At 36.8% G+C, this 16,274-nt stretch overlaps 1 protein-coding gene across 1 annotated transcript in view; it reads left to right on the top strand.

Annotated features, from left to right (window-relative positions):
* SEMA3E (semaphorin 3E) overlaps nucleotides 1-8,212 on the top strand; it is a 237,298-nt gene extending 229,086 nt beyond the window's left edge. The window contains exon 17 of the mRNA XM_047097093.1: nucleotides 7,760-8,212. Coding sequence (XP_046953049.1) covers nucleotides 7,760-8,212 — 453 coding nt within the window. The remainder of the gene's footprint in view (nucleotides 1-7,759) is intronic.
* Nucleotides 8,213-16,274: the final 8,062 nt, after the last annotated feature.

The following is a 16,274-nucleotide window of genomic DNA, read 5'->3' as shown; positions in this document are numbered from 1 at the left end:
GAGGCTTCTGATTACACTAACATGGTAATGCAGCAAGGCCGGTGTCAAGCACATGGTAGACCTTCAAAAAAGAGCAAACATAGGAATTCTCTTTTTAATTTCTTTTGTTCCAGTGGAAGTTATAGTTCACATAGTCTTCTAGATAATAAAAAGGGTACATCTGCATGAAGATACAAGAGCATAGAACTTTGTATCCGTACCACATCGTGTTAGTCCCAAAGAATAGCTTATACTGAACTGTACTTGCGTTTACTGTGTTTACTGTCGTGCTGCTGTTTGGACACCTATATCTCATTTTATGAAAACACAGAAGAGATTTTTTTCTCAGACCTCATTGCCAGAGAAAGGTGTACTTGACGTAAGGAGTACCTTTATTTTTTAATAATAATTTTTTTATTTGAGTATAGTTGACACACAATGTCGCATTATCTTCAGATGTACAGCATAGTGATTCAACTTCTGTATATGCTGTGCTATGCTTGCTGCCATCTGTCCCTATACAAGGCTATTACAATATCATTGACTATATTCCCTATGATAAAGAATAACTTCAAAAATATACTTTAGAGACATTCGGGTCTTAGAATTTATCATACTCTCCCCTTTGCTTTGGTCACTAGGTAATTTAGTGTTGACTTTCTACTCCAAATATGGTAGTTGTTTAGTGCCTTATGATAAGCATTTATGTGTCCAAACATTATCTTTCTTTGATCCTCTCCTATTTTCCCTTCATCTTGATTGTCCTGATTATTCTTATCTTTGGAAATTTTTAATAAAACATTACCCTTACACTGCTGTTTATTTTTTTAGCATTATTTCTGAAATCATATGATTTCTATAGCTTGAACAGTATACCATAGCTTGAACAGATCTTATAGACCTGGTTTATTGGTTGCCAAACCAAGATAATCACTATAGTCATATTATTTAGTTCATAGCACATTGTCGTAATGGGTTCACACAGATCTCCTTTCTTGTTTGACTTAATTTTTCCTGGACCACCCTTCTCCACTTTCATCTTTGGTTTGCCATATGCATGCATTGTAATGATTGGATTAAGTCCAATACTACATCATTTGTACTATATTGAACAAGAATATAGCATTTTGAGTATTCGTGAACTGTAAAAATAAAGCTATTGAGTTAGAGATCTTACTCTGTTTCTCTTTATAACTCAACACTGTGTTTTTATAATTTATCACTGTTGCCGTGTGTGTCTTTATTTCATTGTTTCTGACTGCAACTCAATATCCCATATCCCATAGCATTCATTCATTGCTCTTAGTTGATCAACACCCCTAAGAGTGGACCAATTAATTCCCACTACGACATCTTTAAGGATCATCTCTTCACATAACCTCCTACAGATGTGAGTGCAAATCTCTGCATTCTTGCCTTCTGACAGCCTTCATTTCTACAGTTTTGTCAGCTTGCTTTCCGGAAGTTTGGCATCATCTGTACCATCAAAGCAGTTTATGTGGATTCTCATTTTCCCACACTCTCACCAATTTTGGTATTTTCTAATTTGTGCCTCTCTTATTGGGATAAGGGGCTGTGTTATTTAAATTCGTATTTCTAAAATTACTAGTAAGATTGAACATTAACTTGCATACTTATTAAACATTTGGGTTGTTTTTTCTCTGATTTGCCTGTTTATATATTTTTTCCCTATTTTTCTCGTTAGAGTCCTTTGAATCTTCTGTACATTAATTAGTTCTTGAATATAAATGTTCAAGCTTTTCTCTGATATAGTTGATGTTTTTCAGTGTAACATTGTTTTTACAGTATGGTTTTGAGTTCATATTTATGACCTCTCAGCATCTTTTTGTACTAGAAATACGTTTTAATTGAGGCACCTGGGTGGTTAAGAGTCTGGTTCTTGATTTTGGCTCAGGTCATGATCTCATGGTTCATGACCGCACGGAGCCTGATGGGGATTCTCTCGCCTCCTCTCTCTGCCCCTTCCCCACTCACACGTATGCATGCGTTCTCTCTCTCTCTCTCTCTCTCTCACTCAGGCTCTCTCTTTAAATAAATAAATGAATAAACTTAAAAGAAATAGGTTTTCCACATTTGCGTCTTTAATCTGAAGTATATACCTACAACTTTATTTCTTTATATAGTGTGATAGGTTTCCCTAAATGTGCCATCAAGTAATTCACTCTGTTTCTGTTGGGTAATACTCTCTATCATAAAGCAGATTTAGAAAGTGCTTTTATAAAAGAAGTTTTGCTTAATTTTTATGCTGTATTATGACATATTTTTTGTAAGTCAACCAATATTTTTTTTGTATTGAAGGTAGGCTGGATAAGCAAACAATTATATAAATTGTTGGCCTTTATTTCTTGACTAAAACTAATTTCATTGTTAAATATATTCCGAAAGAAACCAATTCAAGGCCTGTGTCTGTTCTTTTCCTATGAAAAGTGTAGAACCATATGGTTGATACACATGGAAATCACTCCTTCTTCCTGACCAGCTACCAGATGTGCAGAGTTCTTTGTTCAATTACCTTTTTTTTTTTTTGTTAGACATTACGAAACATACTGAATCAATCTTTATAACTCAGAATATTAAAACCACTTTGAGTAAGAAATGCTTTATTTTTGTAGATTGCCTATAGGAATATTTGATAAAGGGATGTATTATATATCATCTTCTTGAACAAGGAAATCAGGTCTTCAGACATAGAGAAAGCACAGCTGATGAAAACAATTGTGTAATCAAGATTTGCTGTCGAAGGTGCCCATGTGGACTCAAGTGGAAAGATTAAATCATGGAAGGACTTCAAATACAAATTTCTAAGTCATTTTTTTATTTTTGGGTATCCATAGGCTATGGAAGATACATTTAACTTTCAAGGCGATTTAACGTCCATATAGCATACAGCCGTCCAGATTTCAGAATTGAAATGTCTTTTATTTCTCAATTTCTAACACCATAACCAAGAGGGGAGACCTCTTCTGAGACAGGAACTATCTCCAATGTGCAAATAAATGATGTAGGACAGCTCCCATTGTAATTGTCATGCCTCCACATCTTTGAACCAGTGTGGACTTTATATATACACAGTGCGGTGTTTCTCAAGTTGGGTTTCTGATTTTGAAAGAAATACATGCTTGAAAAAATAAGCACTCCTAATCCAGTGGTCAAGGATTTGTATTTATCTTCACTTCTGCTTTTTGTTTTATTTTAGAACACTTTCATAAACTGGTTGGTATATGCCAGAAACTAGGATAGATGACTTTCCTGTTTTCATATTTGCATTCGCACAGGATATAGAGTAGGGAGAAGATAAAGGATCGTATTCAGTGAGGGTGTTGGTATGCAGATTCGTTTCAGGTGAAAACAGTGTCCTACAAGTGGTTTTCCTATTTATATCTCCAAAGCATAGCCCTTTCAATAGTTACTAGCTGCTCCTCAAATCATCTTTGCTTCCTTCCTGTCTAAATCCTTATTGGATTTACTTCTGGAGTAAATCCACTGGTGAATAACTTCTGGATATATCGTTACTGGGATATCCCATTGTCTTGCATTCTTGCACACTCTGGACTAATCAGTATGTTGTCATTTCTCTGTATTCTGAGCACACTACTCATTATGGACTATTTAGAATAATTGAGAGATAGACTTTTGTTCTTATGAAACTTGTCATATGGTTAAAGGAAAAAACTTGCATCACAAAATTATTTGAAGAGGAGCAAATACCAGCTTGTGTGCTACAAATGTGAATGCTTAGTGAATTACAAAAAGAAATGAGACCTATCTGGCTGAAAAGAAAATATTCATTAAGAAATGAAAATGTAAACTTGGAAAGAAATTTTAAAAAGTGGATTGGTAGACAGTATAAGGGAGTTCGCTATCAGAAAGCAAGGGTAAGACTAGAATAAGACATGGAAGCGATAAAGGGGCACTACAAGGAAATGAGTACAGGAGTTACAAAGAGGAAGATTTGACTCTGGTGTATCTACAGGTTGTGCCCACCTTGTGCCGTTGAATGTAAAACGTCCTGTGCTGCTGGCACAATTTATATTAAAATGTTTATTAAATATGCACAAGAATAAAACAAGTGCATATTTTTGCTTGTAACTTGTATTCAAATGTAGAAACAAAATAAATTTACGAATAAGATAAATACTTGCAGTTTTTAATCTTTATCTAATGTGTTGGTTTTTTTTTTTTTCACTGAAATAAGGCATCTCCATGAACATAACATGGGACACAGACAACCATATATGTGTGTGTGTCCATGAGTGTATAAAACATCTGCCTGGAGCACTTTTGCTGCGTGATGACTCAATCCCCCTAACACTTGATACAAGTGACTTCAAAACTTTTTATGTACGTTACTACATCGGGATGTTGTTTGGTTTTCATCTGGCTGGAACGTATCATTAACATACTACATTCATCTTTGTTCTCAGCAGCTGGAAACTGTTAAAGCTTTGAAAATAGTTCAGAATCTATGATAAACACCAATACTAACAACGAAGTTGATCTTCCCCACGATCCCAAATACAGTTTATTAATTTACATTATCATGAAAACTAAACACAATAGTCGAAGTCTTTGTATAAAACTGATTGATCACCAGAAATGTACCTATTCCACCAAACCTATGAGAAACACTGCAGTAAGCTGTTTTGGAATACGGATTTAGAAAGGCAGGATTTGGGAGCACCTGGTGGCTCAGTCAGTTGAGTGTCCAACGCATGATTTCGGCTCATGTCATGATCCCAGGGTCATGGGATCGAGCCCTGTGTCAGGTTCCACGCTAAGCATGGAGCCTGTTTAAGATTCTCTCTCCCTGTGGACCTCTGCCCTGCTTTCTCTTTCTTTTGCTTGCTCTCTCTCTCTCTCTCTAAAAAAAGAAAAAGCAAGATCTGGTTAACTGAACAATTTTCACTTGCTTGGGCAAGCAATAGAATCTGAATAAGGAGCATGATAAAAGGAAGTGAAATTTGAAACAGAGTAAAATAATACACATTTGTTGAAATAAAGGGGAAAGGTATTAGTCAAAAGAAACTTACTTGAAGGACTTGTTCTTTTTTGCAGGTAATTTTGCATGCCCACTTGTAGAAAGGTTAACAGATGACATGGTGGTAATAAGGGAAGGAGTACACTCTTACAGTGCTGTGAGGGAGGCCTGTTTGAAGAGATGACATTTTCATTCAGTCTTTTCCAATAAGGAACCAGCAGTGGGGAAGTCCCTACAGTCAGGTACAACAGCATAGGTCCCGAAACAGAATCAAGCTGGGCATAGCAGCAGACACAGAAAGCAGGAAGATTTGGGAGGAATCTACCGTGAGATAAAGTCAAAGAATCAGTCACAAAATAGAAGAGCCTAACATGGGAAAGTCTAACGTGGGAAAATGGTGAAATGGAATGAATGTTTCCCACCATCACCACAGAAGAGATGTTGATAGGAATTTGTGATGTGTTGGCTATGAACACATAATAATGAGTAAGAAGTATGACAACACATGAGGACAGAGGAACTAGAAGAAGAATAATGTAATTGTCAGGAATAGGGAAGTTAGTAAATGGGGAGGTGCAGTTTGTGTGGAGAGACACTGGATTGTAAATAATGAAGGATGGTGTAAGTTTCGGTCAGTGTTTTGTAATTAACAGGAAATACAAAACAGTGGATAATCTGTGTGTGAGATCTGTTTTAGGGAAGCTGGTTGAAATGAGGAAACAGAAGACTTAACCAAATGAATGCAAATAAAACATGAGATCAGGGAAGGGTAGAGGATTGTGCCTTAGAGAGAATGAGAAATCTACACCAAGAGACCAAGAAAGAACCAAGAGGAGAGCCAAGATAGTAAAATGGCAGGTACCACACAGAAAAAAGTTTAAGAAGGCGGGTCCCTCTATGCCAAATGCAGCCATAAGTTTAAAAACAATGGAGGTTGTGTTTCAGAGTCAGAAGCATCCAAGGCATGGTGGTGAACTTATGGATTAAGTAGGGGTAAATGTGAGCAGTGACTCCAAGTCATTTGAGAGGTATTGGCTGTGGCAGTTGCCAAGGATACTTTCTCAGCAAAACCTGTCACCAAGTAAGCAACTGTTTTATGTAGTGACGTATGTAGTGTGTTTTATGGCATGACAGCTCTTCCTGATCCCTCACGGGAGAACTTCCTGAGTTAGTGGAGCTAACATTTTGCCTACTTGGACATAGTCCTATCAAGTTAAATGAAGCCTATATCAAGGATATATGGAGCCCCTTCAGCCAACTGTGTCACTCTAAAGCTCCTGAGTAATGTATTTACCTACGTGGCTGAAGAAAAAAAAAAAACCCTCTGAGTGTCTCATAATTTGTCTTTAACATTCCTATTTGAGATGCATCTCTTACTACACTGCTAATGCCATTTTGTCACATTATTCACAGATTATATAAATGAGTCCACATGAGTAATTACATTGCAACTCTGGACGTGCCGGAACTGATTAAGGTTCAGGAAAGGTGAGCCCAGCAGGTCTTGCCAATACCTGCCACTTGGGGCAAAAGTGTGCTTGTCTTAATGGTCTTTGCTGCCAAAGTGGTTCTGGTTGTCCGTATGCCCCTTTTATACTGGCAAAGGAGAATATCGCTTTTGTTTTGTATTCTCAAGGGAAAAGTCAGCCAGTAAGGTGTGAGTCACCTTTATACCATCATGGCATGATCTGGGGTCATCTGAAAACAAAAACCAGTTTGTTTTTAGCTAGAAGAATGTATACAGGAAAGGTAGAGGTCGGTGTTGATAGCCCTGTACAAAGTGTTCTCACTTATACATTATTTTATGGAAATGTCACAACATTCAAGTGACATTTGGATTATCTGCACTTTTACAAAGAAAACTAAGAGAATATACATAAATGCCCCAGATCACACAGTTAGTGCCAAAATTTCAATTTAGATTTGTCTAATGTGAAATCATATACTCACTAGTACAACTATCGGTAATAAGATATGAGCTGTTTATCAAAAGCTTTATTGGGCTCTTCTTACCTTGAATTGTAATAATTTATAGAAATAATGTGCATAACCTATTATTTCACAAACATAAGGTATTTGAGTCCTGAAGTTATATGCAAACTTAAAATTATTAGAGTGTGAAATTCTTCCGAGAAGAATATGGATGTTTCTGGCTTGATTTTAAGTCTCTGTTAAGTAGAAAGCCTTGTAGAAATATAAGCATGCTCATTTAATGGATGATTTTTTTTCTTTTTTTTTTTTTTTTGGTAAAGAAAGAGAGTGAAGGTTTCTCACCTCTCTTAAGAGAGATCCTTATGGAAATGTTGGTCTTTATGATCTGGGGAAGACCCAGGTCTTTATGATCAGGGAAGAACCCTTGATCTACTGATGGGAGAAATGGCACTTGTGCTGTCTACTAAGAAAAAAAATAAATTTGATAGATCTTCATTTTAGTCTAACTTTGAGTGCTGTACTGAAGTAGATATTTTTTTCTAATGATTAATTGAAATCATTAGGGAGAAAGCTCTTTCACTCACCTCTTAATAATATTGATGTGAAATGACGTCAAAATCATTATATGAAGTGATCTCAAGTAAGTTCAACACACACACCTGATTTAATTAATCATTCCCCCTCTCTCAGTCACTCTCACTCTCTTGCTCTCTCTCATATGTATGTATGACTCTCAGGATTTCATCATGTAATAACAAAAATTAAAAATCTGATGATAGTAAAAGGGTTATAGGCTGGTGTTCTCTCCTAGATAATACTCCACTGCCATTTATTTTCTTGTTCTTGCAGGTGAAGACAGATGACAGAGTGGTCAAGATGGACCTTGGCTTACTCTTCCTTAGGGTACGAAAAATGGATGCTGGGACCTATTTTTGCCAGACAGTAGAGCATGGTTTTGTCCATACCGTCCGCAAAATTACCCTGGAGGTAGTAGAAGAGGAGAGAGTAGAGGAGATGTTTCACAAAGACTTGGAAGAGGACGGGCCTCCCAAGATGCCTTGTCCTGCCCAGAGTATCATCCCACAGGGGGCAAAACCATGGTACAAGGAATTCTTACAGCTGATTGGTTATAGCAACTTCCAGAGAGTGGAAGAATACTGTGAAAAGGTCTGGTGCACAGATAAGAAGAGGAAAAAGCTTAAAATGTCACCTTCCAAGTGGAAGTACGCCAACCCACAGGAGAAGAAGCTTCGTCCCAAAGCTGAGCACTATCGCCTGCCCAGGCACACGCTGGACTCCTGACGGCGTGACACCGCCTCCTGGCTTCTGAAGAATTTATGTTTGGAACCGAAAACAAACAAAATGAGAAACCATCCAGCTTCTTATCGCTTAACAGATTTCTGTAATACAGAAATGACTGTGAAGGTATTATGATAAATTATTATACGTACTCATTTGACTGGTTAAAAATCACATAAAGTTAACTAACTTTTCTAAACAATATTTATCAAAAAGTGACCTTGTCTGTAGTTTTGAGTACCTGGCTGCTTTTCCATGGCAATTATTATTTTCTCTTGGAAGACTTATGGTTATTGGAATATTGAAAAATTAGAGATGTTAATAATCATGTGAAAATTAAATATATATTTTAATCTTTCTGAATTCTACCTTTCCACCACGATGTAAAAGGTAAAGAATACCAAATACTTTATCATTCTCACGTGAACTGTCTGTACTTTTTAAGAATTGTATTAGTGGGAAAAAAAAACAAAACAAAACTTGTATTAGTATCTAAACCATGAGTTTTATGAAGCCAGGTGTGTTGAAATTATTGTAAACCATGAAAGAAAAATTATGGTCACCTTGAGGCTCATGCCCTTCATAAAACATTCAATAAGCCACATTCTCTACAGTTACATTTCATGATGAAAACACATCCTTTGAATTTCACTCCAGTGCAGAAAGAATGACATTAAGATAACTTCTCAGAAAGATAGCAAAATATGCCAAAAACAGATGAAGTTACAGTTAGAAATCTAACTGAAAAAGTTTTTGCTACCCTCTTGTGGTAGAAAAAGTATATTCTCTTTTTTCTCTTTTTACAGATTGTCTAGTAAAGATTTGAAAGCAGTTTCTGTTAATACATCCTGTCCATTTTCAGAAGAAAAAAAAAAACTTAAAAATGTCTCACTGCTTATGTCATACTTTAAGATGGAAATAATGTGTTTATGAATAATTTATTACCTCACAGGCCAAAAATGAAGATATTGTAGCCCTGAAGCTCTATTGAAACTTAAATTTTACGCCTTCTAAATAATCTTCCCTCAAATATAAAGGACACTCCAGAAACATGTTTATTGTCTTTAAAATATTAAAGCAATTTGTGCTCAGATATCTAATTTTCCTCGCTATTTTATGTTAACAAATAACAAAATTGTTTCACGGGGTCACTTAACTACCGAGATATCCAGAGCACGTTTACTTTTATAAATAGTATCCAAAGTTTTTGAGAATGCTTATTTCTTCAAGTCCGTCCTTCCCCTTTTAATGTAGTGATTACCTTTCTAATATAGGAAGTTTTGTTGAGATTTTTCATTTAAATAAAAATTAAAAATAAGTGAATTACACGTGAAAACAATTACGAATGTTTATTTAAATACTTAGATATTCATTTCAACTTTCAAAGCTAGCTTACAGAGTATATAATTAAGAAAGTTAAGGTGTGGAGAACTTGGAATAGCTTATACTTTCATTTGAAAATTAACAAATACAAAAGTGTTTTAAGAAAGTCTAAGAAGTTCGTTTGTTAAGCCATGAAGCTCCAAAAGCTCTGAAGGATAGAAATATTTTGAAAAAGAACGTCCTCTGAAAAACCCAGTTGCTGTTTCCTCAAGAATCCACCGGAGGTCATTGCCGCCCACCAGTATTAACTGAAAACAGCGTGTATTTCAATAAAATCCCACCCAGTGTGGAGAAGTAGAACCGTAACCACAGATCACAGGGGTCCATAGCAAAGTTTATGTCTGAAATACTTGAAGGGAACAGATAAGTCAGTAAAGCACGATTTATTGAAAATATTCTTCCATTAATACAGGAAAAAGGAAAGCAGGATTTTCTCTTCAGGTGTTTTTGTTTTTGTTTTTGTTTTTGTTTTTGTTTTTGTTTTTGTTTTTTTTTTAAGTAAGGCATATAGCACCTACTTAGTTGACATTTTAATCCCAATAGCGCATATAAGCAGTTGTTAACAAGGATAACAGTAATGTCCTTTATGAGCTAAAATGTTTCGTAACTGAAGAGATAAGACTGAGGAAAATAACTTTGATAATAAGTCTTAAGAATTAAATATACCTTGAAGCTGTTCAAGGAATATGAGATGACCATTAAGGAGAGGGAGCTTTTTAAAATGCTAATTTAAGAGCATCTTTATAAGAGAATGTTGACGACTCAAGTCCACAATTGAGTAAGTGCACTAAATTTCCATACATATATACTTTTTTCCCTTTTCTTACTCTGTCTCCCCATTTCTTCCCCCAAACGTGTGCAGATGCATTGCACCACAGGAACACATCACGATGTACTTTAAGATAAAGCTGTATTGCCATCTCAAAAGACAAACCAACAACCTATGTGGCTGTCCTTGAGAATCTGAAACCTACCACAGAACGCCTTCCCAGTCTTTTATTTGGTCTGGCGTCAGAATTCAAATTCAGGGTCTCCTTTGAGAAATGTCCAGGCTTAGAAAATCACTAATGTGTTGATCAGCTTTATCCTCTTTTTCTTGAACTCAGGAAGGGCATGTATTTAGCTACCTACAAGACTTGGGGGAATTAAGAGTTGGCCCTGACTCACCGTATTTTCCCCAGAGACCTGGTGAAGAGAAATCATGCCCTCTAGGAACAAACATTAAGCTGAGAAAGAATCGTAACTGCCCATCCTAGGTTCAAAGAGGCACCTCCATGCAGGATCGGTCTCCTGCTTTTTCAGACCAATGCTAGGACATTCTCTGTAAGCAGAGAGGCCCGGTGTATAGGATGAGCCTTGAGGTCAAGCCATGCACACCTCCTCGTTCAGTTCTATGTCAGCTATACAGAGATGAAGATTTGTTAGCAAGTAGGATTACAACTCCAAGAGGGTTCACTTCGTGATCTGTGAGGTCTCTTCCATGTCTAACATTCTACATTGCTAATTTTTTTCCTATGTGTTTATCACTGAAAATTTCAATGCAAAGCTATTAACTTGGAGAAACAGGGATTAAACTAGAAATAAACGCGAGTAAGAAATCTACATAAAAGGGAGTAGAAAGTCTTTGCCTGTTTAGTAAGCGGCAATTCTGTATATATTTTGGAGTTTTTGTGTTTCCCCAAATTAGCTGAACAGTTAGGATGTTTTTATTGAGTGTTTAATATTTGCAATAGGGTGTAGGGCTTTGTAAATCTTCCTAGCGATTATGAGCATTTGTACAATTTGTAAACTATGATACATAGTTCTGCCTGTTGGTGTTAAGCATGAAACAAACACAACAGCTGTTGACCTTAAAAGTGAGTTGTCTTTAGCCTGACAGGGACATTAACAGAACTGCTTAGCCTCGTGTGGAAACTTGAGATCCCGGGAGAAAGTGCTTGCAGTTATGATGACAATAAGGAGTCCATGTTCTTGCTCTTACAGCAGAATATCATCACATCAAGTTGCTTTTTCGAAAGCAGTGCTCATTTTTCAGGCCAACACCTGTTGCATTTGAATCAGGTATAAATAATAGATTTTCCACGAACACTGTTTTGATTGGAGTGTGTTATTTAAGCTGGTATGTTTATTTTTTCTCGGAAAGGTAGCGTTAATATTTTGGCTCTCATTATAATTGAATGTGTTCTGTTTGTGTTTAAGTGGCTTATAGCTAGAGTACTGTATTGGGGTGTTCTGGCCTATATGGCTTCCTTTTATTTGCCTGGGCCCATAACAGCATGTGCTTTCTTATTTCTTTCACTGATTATAAGCCATGAGACTTATTATCATCTAGTGGTAAGGTGCAAAGACCATGGACAGTGTGTCCCTTTGACTATCCTATGGATTTGCCGCTATGCACTGCATCATTTGCCTGTACTATTATGTACAATTTGTATTTAGCTCAACTTAGATGCTAAAGAAATAAATATTTACTGAACCCTTAAGTGCTGTCTGAGGAATGTTTCCTAAGTTTTTGCCCGTTAAACTCAAGTTTCCTAACGTGTCAAGCCTAAATGTAAACATTCAATGCTAGACTAGTGTTCGTTTTCTTTAAGAAGTTAGAAAAGAATTCACTTCTCTTTCCTTGAAAATGTCAGTCAACTTTCTTAAGAAGGAAAAAGTCCATTGGTCTCATTACGTTGAAGCCTGTGGGTCTCTTTCTGCCACATCTTGTTTCTAGAACCAGCAGCCTGAAATTCCTTTCGAAGCTGCATCATCCAGATAAGAGATATGGGGAATGAATGCTTTTGAAATGGTAACAAGTAGCATATTGACAATTTTTGCAGGCCGCAACATTTACCTTAATGTATGTAAATTGCCATTTTCTCTGCTATTTTTATTAGACCTTGGAGAGGTCATTTAAATGAGATTTGGTGTTAAATGAAACTCTCTTTTGGGAGTTCTCTTTTTAAGGAAAATTGTTGTTTTGGTCAGTAATTAGTTACAAAGCTTTAAAGCAAGAATCTGGCGGCAGCTTCCAGACAGTGTTTCTGGCAGCTTTATGATAGGACGCCATTAATGGTAACGGTTTATACTTGTTTCAAGCTCGCACTCATTTATAATACAGGGCCTACTTCTGTAGTATTTGAGGAACCCAAGGAAACTGCTGTTTCGATAAACAGTCATCGGTCCAGGGAAAGTAGAGAAACGGTTATGGTCATAGTCCTTTCTTGCCTGTTATTCAAGGGAACCAAAACATGCACCCATTTTTTTTATTCAAAAACTATATGCCAGGCACTGGACCAGGTGTTTCCTAAAGCGTAGAAGTGTTAATAATGCCATTAAGTTAGATCAATAAAGAAAAATTGAGTTGTATTTGTTCTTAGAATGTGTCTACAGCTTTTATTGAAAAGCATTCCAAATCCTATTTTTCACGTGATGCAGCTTGAAACCTTATAAGAGCTTAGCTTTTCAAATGCATTCGGGGTGCCTCAGTGGCTCAGTTGCTTAAGCTTCCACCTCTTGATTTCGGCTCAGGTCATGATCTCAGGGTTTTATGAGTTGGAGCCCTGTGTCGGGGCTCTATGCCCAGACTTCACAGAGCCTGCTTGGGATTCTCTGTCTCCCTCTATCTCTGCTCTTCCCCTGCCCACACTCTGTCCCTTTCAAAATAAATAAATATTTTTTTTAATGTTTATTTTTGAGAGAGAGATGAGGGGAGAGACACACAGAGAGAGGGGGAGTCACAGAATCCAAAGCAGGCTCCAGGCTCTGAGCTGTCAGCACAGAGCCCAGTGCAGGGCTCCAACTTTGGAACCATGACCTGAGCCAAAGTCAGATGCTCAACTGACTGAGCCACCCAGGCGCCCCTATGGTATTTTCTTATAGCAGCCTTAGCAGACTAATACTTGAAGGAAAGGAAAGAAAGGTGCAGAGGTTAAGCATACACAGAAACATGCATAATAAGCCAATAGATACATTTCCAAAACATCTGAAAATACAAGTTAAATAAACAGTGATATGTGGGAAAGGTGGCCTCTCAGCAAAGATGACTGCTGGCTTATATCAGTTTGCAAATTGTAGGTGTTTCCAAACTGTAGCTGATTTCTGTGGATCAGAATTAGGTTTCTGGGGAAGGAGAATACAAAATTATGAACTCAATTATCAACCAAAAAAAAAAAATAGTGACAAGTGAAATGATCTCTTGGAGATTATTCCATGAATTCGATCTAATTTGAAAGAATCGTTAAAGAGTTTCTTATTTTACACATTTGTTTGTTTTAAGCAGCACAAAACAACTCAAGTTTATCATGTTGTGAATTTTGTAAGTCCAAAGTCAAGGCACATGTCTTAGCTGGATTCTCTGCTTAAGATCTCAGCAGACCAATGTCAATGCACCAGCTGCCTGGGCCTTGGGAAAGAATCCAGGTAATTGGGAAAATTCTGGTTCTTGTGGTTCTAGGACTGAGATCCCTGCGCCCTGCCCTCCATATTGAATGTCAACAATGGACAGTCGAGTCCTTCTCAGGCTTGGCATCTCTGACTTTCTCCACATTTCTGTGCCTCCAACTGGAGAAACTTCTCTGCTTTTCATGTTTGTGTGATAAGACTGGACCCACCCAGATAATCCAGACTAATCTCTCTCTTTAAAGATTTATTACCTTAAATACAACAGCAAAATCCCTTTTGCCATGCAACACAACATATTTTCAGGTTCTGGGGATTAGGATGTGGCCATATTTGGAGCATCACAATCCATACCCTGGCCTCCCAAAATTTACATTCTTCGCAAATGCAAATTATGTTTATCCCATCTTAAGGTCCCCAAAGTTCTCATTCTGTTATGGCATCAGCTGAAAAATCCCGAATCTCATCATCTGTCTTCTACATCAGGTGCAGATGAGGCTCTTGGTATAATCTATCAAATACCCACTAGGGCACAATTTTTTTTCCCTGTGTGGCTCTCTGAAACTAAAGGAATTTGTTATCTGATTCCAACATACAATGATGGGACAGACATAGGTTAATAGTTTCTAGATATTCTGGTTCGAACAGGGAAAACGAGTAGGTAAAATGGAGTCACCATCCAAAGCAGTTTAATATTTCAGTAGGATTAGGTTTGAAATCTCCATATTAGGTTTCAAGGCCTAGGGATATTCTATGACTCTTGCCTTTGCCCTCTCTGAGTTTACATTTTGCTCTCTGGGCTCTCCATCCCACCCCCTGGATTCCTAAATGGCTCAGGTAATTTTTATCTTTCCTTCTGCTATCCTGGGCATTGACTTTGTCCTCGAGCAGATGGTCTAGGTATCTTTTTTTTTCTTTCTTTTTTTTTTTTTCACAAAATATGCTAAGGACAGTGCTCAAGGAAAGATTATCTGTCCATCCCAACCAAACCAAAGCCTCCAGAAGACTTCCACATCAGGATCATGTCAGCACCTACATCAGGGAATCCAGGAAAGGTAGTTTCTAACCCTACACTAGGAGACGAACATAGCTATCAGAAAAAAAAAAGACAGTGGGAGAGAGATTGAGTAGAAAAAGGCATCATCTGCTACAGACATCATCTGTTGAGGCAACAAGTAAATTGAAAAGTTTAAATTAAAATCAGTAACACTGGTGTGGTATAGGCAAGGAACTCATCCATCCTCCTGAACTGATAATTCAGAGATTTAACACTCTGCTTAAAAATCCAAATTTTGGCAAAACATTATATTCAGGCAATGTAAAAAACATCTATTATTTTGTTGGTAAAGTCTACACATTTTAATTTTTGCCACAATAGTTTATGAGAAAGTCGTATTTGGGCAAGCTTTCTGAAAATATGTTAACTGTGGATAAAGAGTCATTTTACCAAAAAAAAAAAAAAGTCATTTTACATAATTGAAGCAAAAGGGCAAAATATTGATACCAAAAGGAGTATTCAGGATTTACATTTTATAAGACATAAAAGGACAGCACATTTTTTTTTTCTCATCATGTAATTCTTAAGGAACAGATGGCAGAAGCAGAGACACTTTTGGAGCTTTCTTGGAATGTCTGTTCCTTGTCAGTTTTGTCACTATTCATATTAGGAAATTTGGTCTCATGGACAGTACAGCAAAAAACTCCAGAAATGTGTGAAAGGTATCCTAGCTGAAGCCAGCAGAATGCAATTCTAGTTGTCATGTTGACAGATAACTTAGAAAACCCATTTAGTTTCTCTGCTTCCAAATATGTAAAATATATTTTGGCTACCAAATATGTAAAATGAAGTGATTGGACCAGATGAATTTGGAATACTTACCATTTATAACATTGTTTGATCCTATAAAAAGGGATCCAAAGACTATGTTCAAGTACTTACAGAGAAAAATCAAACTCTTTAGTATGGAGGCCAAAATACTTTATCTTTAAACTGTTATTTTTAAAGCTTTATTGACACAAAGTTGATGTAAAATAAACTGTACATATTTAAAATGTGCAATTTTCTGAGTTTTCATATATATGTACATCTGTGAAACTACTACAATCAAGATACTGAATATATCTATTATGCCCCAAAATATCCTCATTCCCCTTGTTAATTTCTTTCTTTCTCCTCACCCCTCCCCATGCCTGGGGAACCCCTCATCTGTTTATGATACTGTAGAGTAGTTTGTGTTTTCTAAACTGTATGCAAGTGGAAAAATACAGTATATTCTCTGTGTGTCTAGCTTCTTCC

This window comes from Lynx rufus, unplaced genomic scaffold (genome assembly GCF_022079265.1).
Source record: "Lynx rufus isolate CCGP_SWC_20201006 ecotype Redwood Valley unplaced genomic scaffold, mLynRuf1.p SCAF_4, whole genome shotgun sequence".
NCBI lineage: Eukaryota > Metazoa > Chordata > Mammalia > Carnivora > Felidae > Lynx > Lynx rufus.
Note: the sequence above shows the minus strand (reverse complement) of the source record. Positions and strands in the feature narration are given on the sequence as shown.